General features: G+C 44.3%; 1 protein-coding gene across 1 annotated transcript in view; it reads right to left on the bottom strand.

Moving 5' to 3' along the window:
- Window positions 1–1,510: 1,510 nt before the first annotated feature.
- The window catches only part of ZFR2 (zinc finger RNA binding protein 2), an 82,435-nt gene continuing 61,869 nt past the window's right edge, over window positions 1,511–22,076 (bottom strand). Inside the window, exons 12-19 of the mRNA XM_054013578.1 lie at window positions 14,991–15,178; window positions 13,975–14,146; window positions 11,974–12,115; window positions 11,306–11,403; window positions 9,916–10,011; window positions 7,691–7,802; window positions 6,972–7,069; window positions 1,511–5,239 (exon numbers count right to left, since the gene is read on the bottom strand). Coding sequence (XP_053869553.1) covers window positions 5,060–5,239; window positions 6,972–7,069; window positions 7,691–7,802; window positions 9,916–10,011; window positions 11,306–11,403; window positions 11,974–12,115; window positions 13,975–14,146; window positions 14,991–15,178 — 1,086 coding nt within the window. The 3' untranslated portion in view covers window positions 1,511–5,059. The remainder of the gene's footprint in view (window positions 5,240–6,971; window positions 7,070–7,690; window positions 7,803–9,915; window positions 10,012–11,305; window positions 11,404–11,973; window positions 12,116–13,974; window positions 14,147–14,990; window positions 15,179–22,076) is intronic.

The following is a 22,076-nucleotide window of genomic DNA, read 5'->3' as shown; positions in this document are numbered from 1 at the left end:
CAAAGGATGTCTCAACCCAATTTTATTGTTAAATACCCATAAGGTTTCTGTACCAAGGAGATGCTCTCATTCCAAAATGGTGACTTGGCTCTCAGCCATTTGACTCTTGATCAACATCAGCCAAGTCCACACAGATCCTCTGCCCACCCACCTGACTTAAACTGTACTCAAAACATCAGAATTTAAGATTCTCCTGAAACCAGATAGGAATCCAAGCCCACAACTTGACAACAGTCATACAGACTTTAAACGTCCGGCACTTCCTCAGGAAACTCTGCAAGTTTTTGTGTTCTCGATTAGCAATGGGGCCAGGTTAGTTAGGCAGGTGACTACTATTTCCCCTATCCCCTCCAGAGAAGCAGATTAGTTTTGTTTCACAAGCTGTAATAATTTCTCTTTTGCAACTAACTAGACCCAAACGTTGGACAAAAATCAAATTGAGGGACACAACGAAGTGAAAAAAAAAAGGATAGGAAGCTTAAAATAAGGTATCTAACCGGGGAGGCGGGGGGGCTTGTTTTTTAAACTAAAAATTTCCTACCATTCTTGCCACCAATTCAGCTTCAGTGATATTTGTAGCTACACAAACATTAGCATGGACAAGTCTCCAAGCAGCAGCTGGCATTTTATGTACCACACTACTTCAACTCTTCACTCAAAGCAGATCTGAGAGACACAGGGCTTAACATGTTGGTATGCACCACTGCATTGGTGCTATGCTAGTGTTCCCACGCACATTGGCACTGGAGGAATGAAACATCATCGCAACGGAAGGACATTTTAAAGAGAAATAAGCCTACTGTAGATGTCTTAAAGCACATATTTTCAGGTGAATTTATACTCCAATGAGAAAGTGAGGTTTGCCTGGGATGGAAGAAACCTCCCAATACTCAAGTGACAACAGAGAGATGTTTGGAAGGCTGCCAGCCAGTTTATCATCTCCAGGAGCAGTTTGTTTGGCAGCTGCTCACTTTAGGTACATATGTGGCCTTCACCACCATAATATCTGAGTTCGCATGTGTTGTCATGGTTTCACATCACCCCTCAAAGCCAAAAGCACTGTCACGAGGCTGTGCTGGAACTGGCAATAGGCTTTTCAGGTTGTGCTGCTAGCTCCTTACGTGTAGCCATCTGAGCTCACTCCATCAAACTGTGACGGGATCACTGCAGTTACGCTTTTTTGTGCTTTATGGCTCTGGCAACTTGATTTTCAAGTCTGGGATCGCTGTATCCACACTCATGGCTTTTACCTCCTATTCTCTTTTATTATTATTTCAAACTGGATGATAAACCCCCACTGCTGGCCCTAGGAACAGATAAACTCACAACGTGATGGAAGACAACACACTGCAGAATCAGGGTTTTACTGTCAAGTTACGGAGATTCTGCAGTACAAATGAGCGAGTGCACATTAGTTGCTACCAATACCGCAAATCTGAGGCACGCAGCACAGCTTTGGTTAAACAAACAATGCATTTATTTAGCAACCTGCACAAAAAGTTCTTATCCGTCCTTTTAAATATATTTATTTGTAAAAGATCAAAAAGAAAACCCAGAAAAAGGCGTATCACTATACCCAAACAATGTTTGCTCTTAACAAAATGGTTAAGTGCAGCATTTACAGAACAGCATTAAATTCTTATCTGAAATGTTGGAGGGTTTCAAGCTTTTATTTTTCCATTTTCCAAGACAGGCGTGCAGGGGAGAATCTTCAGAACACAGGATCATCATCATTATGGAAAGAACAGCAACCAATTTATGGGAAACAAGGAATAACTTAAAAACAAAACCCACATTATTGTACATTAATCACTCTGGAATATTCTGTTACCTGACACAACTCTCAAGATTGTACATAGAAGGCAAAGAACAGAAGTTCATTTAATGCAATCCAAACAATAACCTAATGTGGGTTTCATCAGTGTCAGTGAGATGGGACAGCCAGACAAATACCACACCATATTCGAGAGCACACAAACTCTTTAAAGGGCCAATGTAAGCTTTCTCCGTAAACTGAGAAGGCCTTGAATCAAATATAGGTTAAAAATGGCATATATAAGCTCTAAATTAGCAAGGGCTAGTTTCTCGGTGTGGAGCTGTCTCAGAAGATGTGTCAGACCGGCTGACCATCTTGCATCACATTGATCTGCTCTCAGTGCTTAGAATTTGAAGCTCTTCTCCTGCTTCTCCCTACACTCTTATCTTAAACCAGCATATAAACATGAACTAATTTGCAAAATCATTTCCTCACTATCACCACGCCCTGAGCTAGGCGGTTACTAAAGGAAACCTTCAGCTTCCATAGGATATACCAATCAGTCAGCAAAACACCGCTGATGGGTCACAACTGCCTAAAGAGGAGAATGCAAATGTAACCTGAAGAGCCCCAATCAGGCCACAGAAGGTCTATGCACAAAGAGAAACTTTTCTATGTTCACTGCTGTTGCCTTACAACCGCAAGAGAGCATTCGTGTAGCACCTTGGCATGGAATGCAATAATTCTAGTCCTCACGAGACTTTCAACTCATCACACTGTCTTGGGTGTGATTTCTTGGCACTCAGGACCTGAGCCCAGAATTGCTGTCCTAAGGAATTCATCATCAGCTGCAGCCAATCCAACCATTTTCACAAATATAAACCTAAACCTTTGTTCACAGTTCCAACTGACCCCTTTTCTTGGGGAGAGATTCACTTCAATTTGAGATACAGATACAAAAGGGTTTTGGTCTTCTCCCCAGGGGTTCAAGGAAAAAAAGCAACTTAATGTGCTTTTAACGGGAAGCTCAGCTGAGTTCTATTTAATGGTGAACAGAACAAGTATTTTTCATTAAAAAGATAATCCAAGAATTTGCTGTTGAGATTAAAAATGCTGAATAATGTTAGAAAACCCAAACCAAAGTATTAATAGAGTTATAAAAACAAGGTTTAAATGAGGATCTGGGTGTGAAGTTGAAGTGCTGAGAGCTTGGGATAATCACCATCCATCCAATCAGCTACCTGACTTGTGATCACTTGCTAATCCAGAGTACCCCAAACTATGGGGCGCGCCGGAAAGTTCCGGGAGGCTGCGGCGGGGCCTGGGCCAACCTCCATAGGGAGGGAACGCCACCAGCTCCACCCCACACACAGATGCTGGTCCACACCGCAGCTCTGCTCCCGACCCAGGGCCAAGACTGGGGACAAGAGTGGAACAGCACGTGGCTGTGGGCTCAGCTGCAGACTGCAGCTCCCCACCATGGCCTGGGCTGGGTCTCCACCCCTGCTCTCAGCCTCGGCCCCTCACCATGGCTCTGTTCGCAGCCCCGCTCCCCGCCCAGATCCACCCTTAGCTGTGGTCCCTTTACCCCTGTGCTGGGAGCCGTGAAGGTTGATGGGATAAGGCGGGCGCGACCCTGAAAAATTTGGGGACCACTGTGCTAGTGGGATTCACTGGTTAAACACTAGACGTTACATAGAAAATGGAAGCATAACTCCTTTATTTTATTTTTCTTTTTTCTCCTTTTTTCCAGGTAGCACTACAAAGACATTCAAATATTAAAGCCACGTTACAGGCCGTCCTTTAAACACACATAAAAGAACCAAATGAACCATGTCAAGTGACCCTAGAACACAACATTGTCAAAATAAAAGTTTTTTAAAAAAAAAAAATGCCATTGGGCAACCAATTGAGAAACCCTCCACATAGAAACAGGTTGATCCAATCACTACTGGCTGCCCAACGCTAGGCTATCAGCTTTCCCAGATGGGCCTACTGGCTGTACACCACGTGCTGAGACCAAGCCCTTCGCCCCCGTTTCTGTCAGTGCAGCTAGGACCCCCTTCATTTGCTCAGCAGCAGTAGATTTTATGGAATGGTAGCCCAAACAAGCAGAGCTATCAAAGCCTGAAATTTTCTATTTCCGAGAGGTGCTACTGAGAAATGCCTGGCTTTAAAAATAGACTAGATGTGAAACTGTGCTGATTTAAAAAAACAAAAAAACAAAAACCAACAACAAGCAGCAGCTTTTTCCCTGTGTGAGTCCTGGCCACCTCTCTTTAGAAGGCACTCATTGGTATGCAGAGAATCTCTGTGGTTAGTGATTATACTGTCATGTACGGGGTATTAGAAAGTTAGCACTCTGGCCCTATTCTTAGCACCACCGCTTCAGACTGGTTAGAGTAGCACTTACCCCTACTCATAGTGTCACCTCTACTGGAACATATTTTTTGCTTTCCCGGAAGAGAAAAAATTATGCAAAGTTGCAAACCACAAAACCAAACAGGAGAAACTGTTCCAGTTTTTTCCCCTCTTTTTTTTGTTTTAGACAGCATGTTTTACAGGGGTGTTTTTAAGTACACTGTGCTGTGTCTAATGGAGAACTATAAATCCAAGGGAATTAAACATTTCAGACTCTCATTTCTACTGCCAACTGTCATTTATAAGTTGGCTGGTTTGCCAAAAATGGCTCTGAGCAAGCAGCTTATGTACCTCTTTACAATGCAGCACCCACTTCACTGCCCCAAAGTGGGAGCGCACAAAGTGCAAGATCCCCTTCCAAAAAAAAAAAAAAAAAAAAAAAATCAAATCAAACTTGTCAATTTCAGACAGACACTCCAGATCCAGCAAGAAACTGCCTCCAATTTCAGGCTGGACATCTAAAGTGAACAAGGATACAACTTTTTAAAGATACAAACCCAATAAACTTGTGTTTTTCTTTACATGTCATGGGACATATTTAAAGCTTAAGAGAAATACCAGAGTTTAAAAAAAGTGCCTGCCTCAATCTACCTATTTTGCTGTGGGGAGGGTTTCTTTTGGAGTGGAGGGAGAGCGGGGGGCGGCGCACAGGAAGGGAACGTAATAGAGGGAGAGGGACTGTTGCCATAATCAACTTTACTCTTATGGAATGATGCAATTTCTGTAATGATTTAAGCACAATTTAAAACAAATCTACAGTACGTTATTTCAAGGGGAAAAACACTAAAATTGCCAAATGTCGTAGACTAAACAGCAACTCATATTTATATATAAAAAATTAAAGTCATGTGAACATTATCTCAGCAAATGCTACAACAGTGGTTAGGCATCATCATCTTCCTCTTTTTTGTCCTTCTTCCCGTCGCCCTCGCCCTCAGCTGTCTCACTGGTGTCTCGTCTCCTTTTTCTGTTACGTGCATTAAGTCTATTTTTAGGAGGTGGCAAAGGGTCCATTCCAAGTACTTTGTGTATCTGCCTGAAAGCTAGCATCCTTAAAGCATGCTAGAGGAGGAAGCAGAAGAAACATTAAGGATGGTACCATTGTCAGGACAGTAGTTAGTAGGCAGGACATGGCTGATACTACATAGCCTACAGTATCTTCTGTGTACAGCAGCCTTTAGAGTCCCACACTGCAGGCTGGAGTTTAAAGTTAATGACAATGTATTCTAAATATCAAGCACAGATACAAAAATATAAAGGACCTTATTACAAAGCTGCTGAGAGCTCATAATATCAATTAAAATCAGTGAAAGCTGAGCTAGTCAGTTCTTCTGAAAAATCAGGCCTAAAAATGTTTGTCTGAACCAAAACCTGCTGAAGTCAATGCAAATCTTTACAATAGTTTCTAGCTCTTAAAAAGACTGTTCCCAAAGCCCAGTGAAGAGCTAGAAACTACTGTAATTTGTTTAGTACAAGAAATAGCATACAAATAGCAGCAGTCTTCTCACATCCCACACTGATCCATCCTGGAATGATCTCCTGCCTGCTATACCGACAGAAGTGATTCTAACTCCCCCAATCCTTTAGTCCTAGACATCTTTTTTGGGTACTCTCATTATTCACTGGGGTCTAAGTAGAAGATGCTCTACAGAGTCCACATAGGAATATTTAATCTAAAGTCTTGATTTTAATACAAGCCAGAAAGGTGAAAGTTCTATATTTAACTGGTAAGCCTACCAAGGTTGTTCTACACACAGGCAATACTTAGCTCAGAAACAGAGATCAGTGTGAATTCCTAAATCAAATATCTGACTTCAGCCTACTGCTCTGGTGATGTCAGGCAATATTACATGCACTAAAAGCATTTTTAATTTTTTCTACCATGCAGTGGATGGCTTGCAATAAGATTTTATTCTAAAATTGCATGACATTGCCTGCCAACATCCTAAGAATCTTTGACTGATAATAATACCATTGCTTACGTGGCCAGCAGGAGCAGATTTTAGATACTGCGATCAAAAAAATGCAGCGCACAGCTCGCCTCTCCACGTAAAATCTGATTAAACTGGCAGTTTTTGATGCCGGTGGATGTAAAGAACTACCACACTATTCATTAAGAAAATTAACAGTATTATAAAGAAATATGGTTGTGAACATTTTTTACGGTATTAACTTAAAGAACACATGGACTTATTTGATTTTTTTTTTACTTCACCTGTAACCTTTACACTAACCACTAAAGATGGCTAACAAGATTAGAGAAAAATAATATTTTTTTCATTGCGTTTACTTTTTGACAATTCTGTGTTTTCTAGTCCATTTCACTGGTTTTCCCTATAGTCAGTTTCCCCTTGTTTTTATGTATTTACCCCTTAAATCCCTTCAAGCCACACGGGAGAGAAAATGGTTTTGAAAATACGAAAATACGACTAAAAATGGGTAGAGAGACTTGGGGGGCAAATGCAATGCTGAAACTGACTTAACTCTCTTTAAGGGCAACTTTACTCTTCAATGTGAGGTATTTTTCACATTGATGTATTTATTTTTAAAGAAGTGTGTAAATTAGGTGCAGCTTTCAGGGTCACAGAGTTGTTAACATGGCTTTTGGGGTCACAAACACATACAATTGCAAACCAGAGGTTGTCCCTTACCATGGGTGCGGTAGCTGTTTTCAAAACCTTAACTGGAAAGGATAGAGTAACCTCAAATACCGATGTATAACAGATGCTTCACTTTATAGAATACTTCTACTAGTTTCCTTCTCAATGCTATTAGAAATAACTGTCTTATCTACCTGTGCACTGGCTGTAATATCCTCTCGTTCCTGACTGGTCATAGTCTCTAGAGCATCCATTTCATCTTTCTCACAGGGATCTTGTAGCCCAGGTCCATCTGAATGCAAGGGGAAGAAGGAACCACAACTCTAAAACTCACTATGATCAGGGTTTAAGAAAAGACGTTTAAAAAAAAAATCACACTTTCCTAACGTACAGTGTTAGTTACAGTACCACGGACATTGCTTTTCACTAGTTATGCTGTTTGGTTACTTTTTTGCACTTCACTCAAGGAACAAGGAAACCTCACTAGTCAGTTTCAATTCTGTATTCTCAGGGACTGGCATAGAATGCTGAAGTGCTTGGGTTTTATATGTTTTTAAATATTGCTTTGAAGTTTTAATGAGAGCAATATTATTAATGCACACACAAGTGTTGGGCCTAAACTATCTGAATCTCTTTAAGCACTTCAAAATAAAAAATAATCAGCGCCTTCCCTTCAATCAAAAAGGCACATACAACACATCTGCCACTTTCTGAAAGCAGAGCTACCAATACCATTGAGTCCCAGAATCAGTGCTGCGGACAGAGTTTATTTCAACAGCCATACTTTAACATCTGTTTAGTGGGAAACCATCACAAAATGTAGCATGTACTGCAGGATGAAAACACAGATGGCCCAATCCACCGTTTCAAAGATTTAGGGGAGCGACATTACAGCTATTAGTTTAGAACTGACCCATCAAAAGTGTTCCTGTGGCTACACATTCAAGAACTCGGCGCATGGCATCTCCAGGACTTAGCGGACTTGTTGCACTACTTAAAGCTTTTTCTACAAGAAGTTCCATTGCCTGCAGGAAGGACAAAATCAGGGTTGACTTTTTAAATGAGGAAATGAAGCTAAAATACAGTTTCTTAAAAATATAAGCAATGGTGTGTCCTCCACAAAAGGCACGCAGCCTCTGCAGAAGGCAAAGAATCCTTTTTTTAGGGCTGTGTTTTGCTTTTTAGTTCCTTGAAACTAGACTCAAGATATTGCTAAGGCAACCTTGTAAAACCATCACGAACATCTAAGCTCCTGCAAAAAAACCCTTCTCGTCTACTTGTGCTAGGACAATAATAATGAAAACATTTTACTTGCTTGTCAACAAAAATTATTTGGCTGAGAGAATGGACCAATAGAACTTTGCAAGGCTGAGCTCAAGAGAATTCACAACTCAGTTCAGAGTTGGCTACTAACTTATTTCTAAAAACTCTCTTTAGCAAGTCACATAATAGAATTCTGCACCTAGAGGATTTACAGCAGTCTGATCACTTAATTAGGACTGACCAAAGGATTTGGACCACTGTATGCTACATGGGACCATTTAGACCGGCTCCTCTATGGTTTCTTTGGGCATTTATTAGTTGACAATTGCCCTGCTATTTACTGGCACTTTTCTAAAAATGTTAAAGTTTATCATCACTTGTTTATTAAATTATTTTGTAAACCTACAGGCGTCTACCAGTGAAACCTGTCACCTTTTATCCAGCTTTCCTATTATGTTTATATGATTCTAATACTACAATATTAGAAAGTTTTGTCCAATCATCATCAGTAGTATTACAGTTGCACTAGAAGTTCCAAATCAAGATCCCATTGTACTAGACATTGTATACACACAGTAAGACAGTTTTGGGCACATGGTACTTACAATCTTCCAGCCACGGTAAGAGCTGGAAGAGAAGGGGTAGCAAGGTGAAGAAAGTCCTGCTAGTGAAGGCAGGGGGCTGGACTCGATGACCTTTCAAGGTCCCTTCCAGTTCTAGGAGATGGGATATCTCCATTATTTTATTTTTTATTTTTATTTTATTTTTTTTATAAAGCACACGTGCTTCCCTCTCAAGAAGCCAATTCATCCCGCTACCACAGGTTAACTGCACATGTGCAGAAAGAGGGGACTATTGTATAAGTAAGTACCAGTGGGGTCTCTCTCCAAAGGTTAGGTTCATTTCTTCAGCCAAATATAATGAAAGCAAGTCCCTCAACTGCTCCTAAACCAGCAGCACAAAGGCAACAAAGGCAGATGAACAAGACCAACACCAAAATTGACACCAGGGTTCAATTACACTGGAGGGATTCCTAGTATTTATTGAGGAATCCACAAGTTAGACTAATGCAGTAGCTAGTATGGCAGAAGGTTTTCTAAGTATGTATGGTTTACAATAAATAAAATCCAACTAGCTTCCCCAGTTGTTTAAGACTCTCTGAAATAGACAAACTACTCTCTACAGAGTATTTATATGCTTAATATGAATAGGACTCCTGGAAGCCCTGTGAGAGGAGAGAGTTCCAGGTATGCATGGAGCACGTAACCCATACAGCATAGTGGATTTAGAGCTCAGCTGTGTGAGGAGTTTGTATATTAAACACATATCTGACTCTGTATACAGTGTCTACAGTCATGCTGGTGTGGCTGTTCACATTCTGAGGAAAGGGACCTCCTCTCTCACAGCTCTAGCTAAATCATACTGTGCATGTGGCCTGCAGACATGGGCTGTGGCACCATACTTGTAATAGCCAAGTATGAAGTTGAAAATCCGAGATGACTGCAGATATGCACTAATTATTTTTAAACTGTCTCATTCTCCACCCCCGCAAGAGGAACTGGAATTGAATAACTACATAAATTTGCTTTGGTGAAGAGGCTATGGAGGATGGATTCCCTATTGCTGAGCAGCAGTCTTCTTGTTAGTCTATAGAAAAAGGAAGGTAAACGTAGACCATGCTCTGGGACCTACTGAGGTCAGTAGGCTTTGTCACGAACGTCAACAGATTCAGCCCTATATATCCAATGTACTTGTGTGGTTAGCTTATCTTTTACTTCATTTCAATGTCCCTGATAATCATCACTGTTGCTACAAGCGTCTTACATGATAGCAATCAAAGGAAGGGTGTCACAGAAAAGGCTTCGGTCTTCTTACCCAATCTGGAAGTGCCCCCCATGTTGGTACACGCTGGCAAAGATCTCGCAGAACCCTGATGATAATCACACATGACTGCAGACCGTTAGCTCTAGCCTTTATGGAAATAAAGGAGACTGTTTGCTAACAGAAAATATCTAAGACAATAAAAACCTAAGTCATACAAGCAACAAAACAAAACTCATTAAAAGTATCTTAGAGTCTGAAGAAAATATTCTCCTTATCTGAATATTAAACCATTTGACTTCACATGGAGCAAAGTTTCCACTGTGTACTACTCCATGTAAAAAATGCAATGGGGCACTGGCATTCTAAAAAAATGCTGAGGTAGATCACAAAACCAAAAGGGATAAAGAAACTAACCTATCTAGTTAAAAGAAGGCTACACCAATTGTGTTCAACATTTTGCACACACTCAGGGTAAGCAACATTATTTGTTGAGTCAGTGCTAGCAAAAGGCGTTAGACTGGCAGCTCTGAATACTCAAATCCTCTACTTATCCACAAAGCAGGTAAAGAATGATCAGAACTGGGCAGGCTTCACTTCTCCACTAGCCAATGGATTGCAAGCGTCCTGGAGAGACCAACGGCCATGTTCTCTTTAAGGATCTATTCAGCTCTTGCTTTTCTGTTGGGGTTGCTGCACAGTGCTAATTATGGTGGTGGATTTTATAAGTATTTCTTAAACAACTAGAGAGACAAGGTGGGGTAGTATCTTTTATTGGACCAACTTCCATTGATGAGAGAGACAAGCTTGCAAGCTGACACAGAGCTCTTCTTCAGATCTGGGAAAAGTACACGTGTGTCACAGCTAAATACAAGGTTTGTATAGCATAAGGAATTAATATGTTGTAAGAAACCACTCAAGATGAATTGGAAATTAATACCTCTGCAGTCAAAGGACAAAAGAAGATCAGTGGGTCTTAAACAATCGTTAGTTGTACTTGAAAGTTTAGGGTTTAAAAGAGCATTTCTAAGCCAGGTGGTGAGGGTGACATATAAAAGGATCCTCTCAGATCCATTTACTGACAGAAGTTGACATATGCAGCCTTCTCTAGCCTGCCAGAATAAAGATAAAATATTTTGCTTCAGCAGGATTTATTTTCACCAAAACCCAACAAAAAACAGGAACGGGCTCATTTATATCCTAGAAATATTCCTATTTTAAGTTACTGTGCTGTGGAGAGGATGAGTTGGAATGTGTACACAAGAATTTTGGGGTCATTATACAGAAGATGCCCCCAATAGCATCAGTTACACTTTGAATAAACATGGTCAGCTCTGCAGCACAAAACTGTGCCTTCTTCCCCCTCCCGCCCTCTCCTTCTACCCGACTAGCAAATCAATGGGAAACTGCACAACACATCTCAGTGCTTCGAAAAGCTCTTTACCTGGAACCATTTAGCATGACGAAGGGCAGCCAATGACTCTAGGCATTTCTGTTGACTCAAAATATCACAGGGGTCAGGCTGAGATTCTGCTGCTGCTTCTAAGAGGAAAGAAATATATGAATTTCTCTTTGCACCATTTACTTACAAAGCTTTCGCGACCAAGAGTTGCTGTGAAAGACCATAACACAAGCATAACTTTTTGTTACTAATAGTTATCAAACTAGCATACTGTAGTTTCTAAATCGTATCCACAGACTGAAGCCCGACTGCATTGTGATTAGAGATCACTGTCTCCTCCATCAAAAGCAACCAGTCTTTTTCAAATGAGAATGTGTTTCTGAAAGCATTGAGAGCAGCACAAAAATCTCTATTAGCAAATTACAGCAATTAGGTCTGCAGATTTATAAAGTTAAGTCTCGAATACAACTAACTCCATCCATCTTCTGCCTCCCCATTCAGGAAGGTGAAGGGAAAAAGCGGCACAGGAGTTTTAGGAGGATTTCGGCCGCCTGATTTTGTCACTTTGAAAGTATTCTGACAGTAGTAACCAAATCAACAAATCAAAATATCTGCTCAGTCACCATGGTTATTTCATTTTGAAATTATTACCTATTTAGTACATCAAACCTTTCACACACAAAATTTTAAACCATCAATGATTTACTCACCTTCGTCAGCAGAAGCATCCTCTCTCATGAGAGGAGATGTGACTGAAATTGTGACCTGCATTTTTGGTTCCTTGTACGAACAGATGAGTATACTTGCTTCCTCAGCATCGGATGAAACTTCATACTCATCTTCAGTTAACGTCTAGAAAGTTAAAAGAACAAAACTTCATTTGTTTCACCTTCAAGTTCATGTGCCAGCATTATCTCTATACCCCACTATTTAAAAAAAATCGTATTTGGTGATTTTTTTGTTCAAGAAAGAAATTGACTAATATAGTTTAAAAGCTAGGAATGATGTAGCATCAGTTTCAATTACATTAGTAGAAAAAATGGGTGAGATAATATCTTTTATAGGATCAACTCCTGTTGAAGGAAGGCACAAGCTTTTGAGCTATACAGAGCTCTTCCTCTGGTCTGGAGAAGGTAGACAGAGTGTCTGAGCTAAATACAAGGTTGGACAGGTTGTTAAGCATAAGAGGTTCACACATGCTGTATAAATGAAGTGGGCAATTCAAGGTTAGGAGGCAGTAGGATGTGCTACAAATTGTTGTAATACACCATAAAACCAGTGTGTGTGTTAAGTCTATAATTTTTTGTGTACAATAGAGTTATGAATTTAAGTTCCCAGACTTGTCTTTTGAAGGTATTATGTGGGTTTCCTTTGAGGATGAGGACTGAGAGGTCAGACATGGACACATCTGTATCCTGAAAGAATTCTTCCCCAAACTCCCTCTTCTGACTTTCAAATAACACCCCAACCTTACCAAGCTTGTCATCAGAAGCAAGCTCCGACCAGACCAAGACACACCAACTCAAAGCAGCACCAGTTCCTGCCAGAACAGGTGCAACACATGCAGACATATCTCCACTGATACAATGATCAGTACCTCCCACAATACAACTTTCAAGATCTATGGATCCTACACATGCTTATCACATCATGTGGTGTACCTCATCCAGTGCATCAAATGCCACAACTACTATGTGGGTGAAACCAGACAATCACTACGCTCTCAAATGAAACCATGCAGAAAAATGATAGCGACAGAACACCACATCAACTATGGGCGAGCACTTTTCACAAAGTTATCACTCCATGTCTGACCTCAGTCCTTGTCCTCAAAGGAATCCCACATAACGCCTTCAAGGGACATGCCCGGGAGCTTAAATTCATAACTCTGTTGGACACTAAAAACCATGAATTAACAAAGACACTGGTTTCATGGTTTATTATAGTAATTTGTAACACACTCTGCTGCCTGCTAACCTTTAATTGCCCAATTCCTTAAACTGCTGTCTCCTACAGCATATGTGAACCTCTTATGCTTAATAATCTGTCTCACCTTGTATTTAGCTCAGACACACCGTCTACCTTCTCCAGACCTGAGGAAGAGCTGTGTGTAGCTTGAAATCTAGTCCCTTCCACTAACAGAAGTTGGTCCAATAAAAAAATATCACCTATCTTGTCTCTCATATATCCTGGGACCAGCACGCCAGCTACAACCCTACAAACATATATAATAGGCAGCATACCCTTTTTTTGCAGTAGGCCCTTACTGGCCAGGCTTTCTCATAGCCCTACCGTGCACCTCAAACTTGATATGCAACTCTGTCATTCTAGTCCTCAGACTTTCCTGAGCAGATTGGCATAATTTGCATGATGGGACAAACTGTATTAGCTTTGTGATGTAAGAGCCTGTAAGGACTGAACTAAGACATCCAAACCAAGTGCAGCATGCCACTATGCTACCTACTACTAGAATGGAAATTGACATTTTGAGATGGAATGCAGAAAAAACCCAGCACACGTTCCCTGTTACAATGCCTGTTGCTAAGCACAGGAACTGTCTTTTCTATTTTGTTTTGTACATAGCCTAGGATATTGTTAATCTTCAATAAGCAGTACTGGATTGTTCTATGCTCTAGGGATCCTTTTTCCTGACAAATAGCAAAGGAGAAAGTGTCATTAGAAATCAGAAACGAAGGAGGATCCACTCTTACTGAAAGCTGCTTGGGCAGCTGCTCTGTGATGTTCTTTAAGAGGGTGTGTGTAGGTTTCTGGGCAGAGAGTAGGATAAGATGAACATTCCTGTCTCCTTGGAGCAGAAGCCCTTTTGCCAGAATGCCAACTCGCATTACACCTTTCAGAATTCGGGGTGCAGTTTCTGCTTTCCTGTTGAGGAGAGAAGTTGTGGGAAAACATCAAACAGAGCTATCTACATTGAATCTGAGCCTTAAAATCTATCACAGGGAGCCCCAAAATATCTGAAAAGCAGAACTAAAAGGCAATTAACAATATTGCTCCTGAAGTAAATTGTTGCACTGTATTTGTTAAAACAGAAAGACACTGAAATCTCCATGCAATTCTTTGATTCTGCTGCAGCACAAATTCATTGAAGCAACTTTAGTGGTAGGTCCACTATGAGTTACACGTTTGCCTTTTGATTGTAATTTTGAAACCTTTAACTTAAATCTAAATACAAGAACTCTCCAGAACTCTTATTTAAACTATTACACTGAAATAGCGTAAAGATTTCACTACCACCCCATGTCTAACTGTTCAGAGGGGAGACTATTTTTGTTTTATTACTTTTGAAGTGACTATTAAGTGCCAAGTGGTGTCACAGCTGTGGACAGCTGGAACATTTTCTGCAGGAATTGGACATTACTATAACCCTTTTTAATCTAGCTTCAATCAGTGCTGCAGGACAGAAAACAGAATTTAAAGCCAGTAAGTAAGGAAGCCAATTCTGTATGTATCGCAAGCTCTGCGATCTCTACCCTCACTAATGTTTAGGCAAACAAAATATAGATGCACAAATGAGAGTGCGGAGAGGATTCATTTTTGCCATTTTTAAACTCTCATTTTGCTGATGTGGCCTCTTTATCCAATCCCTTCGACAGACACTGCAGCTATTCTGGAATGATGACTTCTCCAGCACTCCAAAAGTGTCAACCTCATCTTGCCACAATACTGCAGCAACTACCTATGGAAAGAGTCTATGCAAGTTTGTTACCCCCTCTCTTCATCATCTTCTTCTCTGTCAGATTCTTGCTCTGTCAATGAATCAGAGACGAGCTTAAGAGCACGTTCAGAATGGGAGACGACCTTCTGGATGGCCTGCAGCTCCTCTTCTGTTGGGTAGATGCTAGAGTGTTTTGTCATGATGTGACGGTCATCAGAAGAGTCTGGACGTCTAGTAGGCTGAGAAACGGAAAATAAACTTTACTACCATCTGGGGGCTGAGAAGAATTAAAAACGGTTACCTACCTTTTATAACTGTTGTTCTTCGAGATGCATTGCTCAGGTCCATTCCATTCTAGGTGTGCGCGCGCCTACGTGTGCAGTCAGAGGAGATTTTTGCCTTAACGGTATCCATAGGGCTGGCTGTGGTGCTCCCTAGAGTGCCGCACTCATGCCGCAGTATATCAGGCACCACCAGCCCTGCGCCGTCTCAGTTCCTTCTTGCCGACATTCTGACAGAGGGGCAGGAGGGCGGGTAATGGAATGGACATGAGCAACACATCTTGAAGAACAACAGTTACGAAAGGTAGGTAACCGTTTTTTCTTCTTCGAGTGCCTGCTCATGTCGATTCCATTCTAGGTGACTCACAAGCAGTATCAATAGAGGTGGGCCCAGAGTTCACTATCATGCAGCTTGTAGCACAGCTCTGCCGAAGCCAGCGACATTCTGAGCTTACTGGGTCAATGCACAGTGTGAAGCGAATGTGTGGACAGATGACCAGGTCACAGCCAGACAGATCTCCTGGATCGGCACCTGAGCAAGGAAGGCTGCCAAAGACGCCTGCGCCCTAATCGAACGAGCCATCACTATCGGCGGTGGGGGGCAGATTCCTTAGCTTGTAGCAGTAGCGGATACAGGCCGTGATCCACAATGACATTCTTTGAAGGAGACACAGGGCAACCTTTCATCCTGTCTGCAATTGCCACAAACAGCTGCGTAGGCTTACAGAACAGCTTCATTCTGTCTATGTAGAAGGCCAGAGCGCGTTTGACATCCAGGGTATGCAAACTGCGTTCCTCATCTGTCTCATGGAGCTTAGGACAGAGGACCAGCAAGCATATGTCTTGACCAATATAGAACTAGGAGATGACCTTGGACAGAAAGGCCAGATGCAGACGCAGCTGAACCATGTCCTTATAGAAGGCCACGTAAGGTGGTTCAGATGTTAGCGCTCTGATTTCGGACACTCAACAGGCTGAAGTTATGGCGACTAGGAAGGAAACCTTCCAGGAGAGAAGCAGGAGAGAGCAGGAAGCTAGAGGCTTGAAGGGGGGGGACACATGAGCGGTGACAGCACAAGATTCAGGTCCCAAGGGGGTACTGGATCCCCAACATATGGGTAGACACACTCCAGGCCCTTCAGAAACTGTGCTGTCATACGGTGGGCGAAGACCGACCTGCCTTGAAATGGAGAATGGAACGCCAAACTGGCCACCAGGTGAACCTTGACCGAAGACAGCGAGAAGCCCTGGAGCGTTAGGTGCAGCAGATAGTCCAGGATGTCCTGCAGTGGGGCCTCCTCCACACAGATGTGACAATCCGAGGCCCAACACGCAAATTCCTTCCACTTAGTTACATAGGTAGCTCGGGTGGAAGGCTTCCTGCTGCCCAGCAGGACTTGCTGGCCACCGGCGGAACACCATCGTTCCTCTCCACTCACCCGCGCAGCAGCCAGGCTGTCAAGTGCAGCACCGCTAGGTTTGGATGCAGCAGATTGTCATGGTTCTGGGACAGCAGATCTGGTCAAAGAGGCTGCTGCACGGGGGTGGCTGCCAACAGACTCAGCAGCATGCCGAATCAATGCTGACGAGGCTACAGGGATGACCTTGGCCTTGTCTTGCTTCACCTTCAGGAGGATCCTGTGGATCAAGGGCATGGGCGGGAAGGCATACGTCAGCGCTGCAGACCACGAGATCAGGAAGGCATCCGACAGGGAGCCCTTGTCCATGCTCTGCAAAGAGCAGAGCACGTGGCACTTCCTGCCTGGACGCGAACAGGTCCACCTGGGGAAACCCCCACCTGCAGAAGATCAGGCTGACTACCTCCAGATGGAGCGAGCCTTCATGGCAAGATGACAGGATTCTGCTGAGACGATCCACCAAGACATTTTTGGCCCCTGGCAGATGGGCGGCCACCGGGTGAATGGCGTTCCTCACGCAAAAGTCCCAGAGACTGAGCACTTATTGACAAAGGGCTGAAGATCTGGTGCCGCCCTGCCAGTTGATGTAATATACCGTGGCAGTATTGTCCGTCAGGACTGTACCACTTTGCCCTTCAGGTGGGGCAAGAGAGCCTGTCAGGCCAGTCGAACCGCCCTGAGCTCCCTTACATTGATGTGGAGGGCCAGACTGGATTGTAACCAATGACCCGGGATGTTGAGATTTAAAACAAATAAACGGAAATTCTTCTTCACACAGCGCACAGTCAACCTGTGGAACTCCTTGCCCGAGGAGGTTGTGAAGGCTAGGACTATAACAGGGTTTAAAAGAGAACTAGATAAATTCATGGAGGTTAAGTCCGTTAATGGCTATTACCCAAGATGGGTAAGGCATGGTGTCCCTAGCCTCTGTTTGTCAGAGGGTGGAGATGGATGGCAGGAGAAAGATCACTTGATCATTACCTGTTATGTTCACTCCCTCTGGGGCACCTGGCATTGGCCACTGACAGTAGACAGGATACTGGGCTGGATGGAGCTTTGGTCTGACCCAGTATGGCCATTCTTATGTTCTTAAGTTTCTTATGAGCTCACCCAGGTGGGCTCCCCATCCCAGATGCGAAGCATACAAGACCAGGGTGAGCGATGGGGTCAGGGACGCAAAGGGAACTCCTTGGAGCACCAACTTGGGGTCCTGCCACCAGGCCAACGACAGCAGGATAGGGACTGTTACTGTGACTACTCGGTCTAGGAGGTGTCTGCTGAGAATGTAAACCAAGGACAGCCACGTTTGCAGAGGCCTCATATGAAGAAGGGCATGGCTGACCACGTATGTACATGTGGCCCAACAGTCGCAGACACAGGTGGGCTGTAGTGAGTGGGTGGGCTTGCATGTGGGGGATTAAGCCTGCTATGGCCTGAAAATGTGTTTCGGGATGGAAGGCCCTGGCTCGTGTGGAGTCGAGGACCGCTCCGATAAACTCTATGCATTGGACTGGTGTTAACGTGGACTTTTCTGCGTTTATCAACAGGCCCAGGTCGCTGCAGGTGGAACGCACCAGATCGAAGCTCCTTTGTACCTGCCCTTGATAAGCCAGTCATTGAGATATGAAAAGATCTGGACACACACACCCCGGCGACGCCTGAGGTAAGCCGCCACTGGCACTAACATTTCGCTAACACCCTGAGGGCCGAGAACAGGCCAAAAGGTAGGAACGTGAACTGAAAGTGCTGCCCGGCCACAATGAAGCACAGGAACCGTCTGTGTCCCAGGAATATGGAGACATAGCAGTATGCATCCTTTAAGTCGAGAGCGCGTACCAGTCTCCTGGATGCAGGGAAGAGATGATGGAGGCCAGGGAGACCATGCGGAACTTCAACTTCTTAAGTGACTTCTTGAGGCCATGCAGGTCCAGGATGGGTCTGAGGCCCACTTTGGACTTTGGAAGTAACAAGAGTAGAAGCCTCTTCTTTCCATGTCCTGAGGAACCTCCTCCACAGCCCCCAAGCCCAGGAACTTCTTGACCTCCTGAATGAGGAGATGCTCACGAGAAGGGTCCCTGAAGAGGGACGGGGAAAAGGGGGGACAGGAAGAACGGGGGCGAGAAGGCAAGTTGACCAAGAATTGCAGGGTATAGCCCCCAGCAATTATGTCCAGGACCCAGTGGTCCGATGTAACCCTGGACCATGCCAAACAATAAGGGGAGAGGAGATCAAGAAAAGGGTGGGAAGGATCCAGACAGATGGCTGGTGTGTCGCTCCCAGACACACCCTCAAGATGAGTGCTTCTGACCTCCTTGGTGCTTCACCAGCCAGGCTGCGCAGGGGAGTGGGACAACAAGTGGCGGCAGCGGCTAAACCCGGTGTCCCACTTTCTTGTAGGTCCATGATGAGGCTGCCACTGTCATGGAGGTGGTGGAGGTTGGAATGGCTGTCTCGACACCTGAGGAGTATGCATCCCCAGAGAGCGGAAAGTCACCCTTGTGTCCTTAAGGCCGTACAGCTGCGTTTACTTCTGGTCAGAGAACAGATCTACACCATCAAATGGGAGGTCCTGAATGAAGGCCTGCATCTCCTGGGACAGGCCCGCGGTCTGGAACCAGGAACTGCACCTCATAACCACCGCTGAGGTAACCACCCGGGCAGCTGAATCGGCCGCATCCCAGGTCATTTGGAGGGAGCACCAAGCCGCCACGGTGCCTTCCTCCACCAGAGTTGCAAACTCCTGGGCCACCTCCTGGGGCATGGAGTCTTTGAACTTGAGTAGGGAGTCCCATAAGTTAAAATTGTAATGGCCCAAGAGGGTCTGGTGGTCCGCCACCCGAAACTGGAGGCTGGCCATAGAATAAATCTTGCGACCAAACAAGTCCAACCTCTTAGCATCTTTATTTTTAGGGGTGGAACTGGTGGGGCCCTGCTTATCTTTCTCGTTGGCCACTGACATGACCAACGATCCTGGTGGCGGGTGGCTGTACAAGTACTCGAACCCTTTCGCAGGGACGAAGTACTACTTCTCCGCTCTTTTAGACGTGGACGGAATAGAGGACAAGTTTGCCAGATGGACTTGCAATGTCCAGGAGCTCCTCATGTACCTGGAGTGCGACCCAGGCTGGGGTGGCCACCAAAAGCACATTGAACAATGTGTCCGCCTGCTCCTCCATCTCCTCTGCCTTGAGGCCCAAGTTCAAAGCCACCCTATGGAGCAGCACCTGATGCTCCTTAAAATCGCCCCATGCGCTAACTCTGGAGGGGCTTGTCACCACTTCACCCAGGGAAAAGGATGATGATTGGACCAATGGGGGAGGCCCGCCGGCATCTTCCCCCAACGGGGAGGGTGGCCTTGGAGTGGGAGTGCTGATGGTGCAATGGGTACCAACTTCGGCCTCTCCGATGTGGTGACCGAGAGTTGGCAAGAGTAGGTCAATGGCATAATGAGAACCCTCAGGCATTCCAATAAGGCCATTGGGTCAGCCCTTGGCCTTGCTGCCAGGCCGGCCCCGATGCCGTAGACGCGCCCTCCAGAGCCCCTTCCCATTGCTGCCTGGGCAAGGGGCTGAACTGTGCCTCCAATCCAGAGAAGTCGTCGCCCTCCAGTGACCATGGCCAGGCCTGGGTCTGGCGGCTACCAACGACCGACGCTGGGAGCGTTCTGATCAGTGCTGGGAGTAGGGAGAGTGTCATCATGTCGGGACCGGCCTCGAGGTCTCGGCGATCAATGGCGTGACTCGGACCGGTACCAGGGAGATCATCTATGCTTGGGAGAACTCTGGCGTGAAGATGGGGACTGGGAACATGGTACTGATGCTTGGTAATGACGGGTCAGAGACCTGGGCTGCGGAGACCAAGAGCGTGGCAACCTAGGGCTCTGCCTTGGCTCTGGAGACCAGTGGTGCTCGCTCGACTTGTGTGAGGCCCACCCGGTCCCCGCTGGGCCCCACACTAACTGAACACTTAACTACTACTTATCTACTAAGAAACCATAGAACTATTTACAACAAGGCTAAAACAGGAAAGGAACTGATGGCCACTTGCGAAGCAAGGGACAAAGGCGCTCTGACTGATCACCACAAGCAGTAAGAAAGAACTGGGAGGGTGCAGGGCTGGCAACGCCTGATATACCGCGGCATAAGAGCAGCACTCCAGGATGCGCCACAGCAAAAAATGTAAGGCAAAAATCTCCGATGGCCGCGCACATGGGTGCGCCCACACCTAGAATGGAATTAACATGAGCAAGCATTCGAAGAATGAAAAAAATTCTTAGCAATGCCATCACTAGTAGACATCCTATACACGCTCATAACTACATGAACAGATGCAGAAGACTATGTGAAAACAATTAAAGCAAAGAAATTCCAGCAAGCAACTGGAATTTTGTCAAGTCTCAAAGGGTCAGACTAGAAAAGCAATACGAAAAAAACTTAGCTGCTGCAGAAAGTGAGGTTCAATAGGCGGTGTTCTTCCCTCTGAATTAGTATTGCACTAATGCTCCGTCACAGCATTTCGGGTTGCTGGATTCCAGGAGGTGAAGTTTTGTAAATCAGACTTTAAAAGCGAATGTCCTGACCACATGTAATGAATCCACAACACCATCTGTGCCCTGTGGCCAGATCAAATTCCAATTTAGGTAGTTACATTCTCCCTCCCTCAATTACCTCTGTAATTTCAACAGGATAAGATATTTTTCACTTCCTATCCTCAAGTGTTGGGCAGCATTGTTATGCACTGAACAGTTGTCATGTTCCAACCTAGAGGAGGGTATGTTTCAATGCTGCGCAAGGTAACGAATATGAGCGCTACATCAGTGAATTTGTAAAAGTAAGGGGATTTGAAGATTCATTTGGATGAAAGGCTCGATGCAGTTGCAGGATGATTAGTATATGGCACAGGAGCAGGACCAAGACATTAGTAGAGGGAGCTTAAATTTATACTAAAGTGATTTTCCAAGTTCTCCAGCTGCAGTGGTTAATGAGCAATCTCATGCGTTTTCCTAGTCAGCTTTCTCAAATTATGCTGTATTCACATTGACTATAAAGACCTCCCAATCCCAGCAGCGAGTATAGAACCAATCACTAATCAGATCCCCACATGTGGCACTCTGTAAAAATCTTTTTAAAAACATATCAGGTGGCTTGGCACAGAGTGACACCATACCTCATACCCAGCCAGTATAGACAGATTAGTCTAAGAAGATTCAGTGAGAGCTGTAAATAAGCCTCCCAGGTTCCAGTGATTAAGATAAATAAGGTTCCATGAGAGGTGCACTAATATAGACGCAACCTTAAAAAGCAAAGGAGTAGTATGGTTAAATGGAAGTGGTCACTGAGGGCAGGAAAAAGAGCATCTATTGTGGTGGAAAGGTCAGTCTAGAGCTATATGCTTATGTTTACAACAAAAACCCCCATTTACTAAAGCCTGCCTCAGAG

Source organism: Malaclemys terrapin, chromosome 24, assembly GCF_027887155.1.
Source record: "Malaclemys terrapin pileata isolate rMalTer1 chromosome 24, rMalTer1.hap1, whole genome shotgun sequence".
NCBI classification, from domain to species: domain Eukaryota; kingdom Metazoa; phylum Chordata; order Testudines; family Emydidae; genus Malaclemys; species Malaclemys terrapin.
The sequence above is the reverse complement of the archived record's forward strand: the minus strand, read 5'-3'. Positions and strand labels throughout refer to the sequence as shown.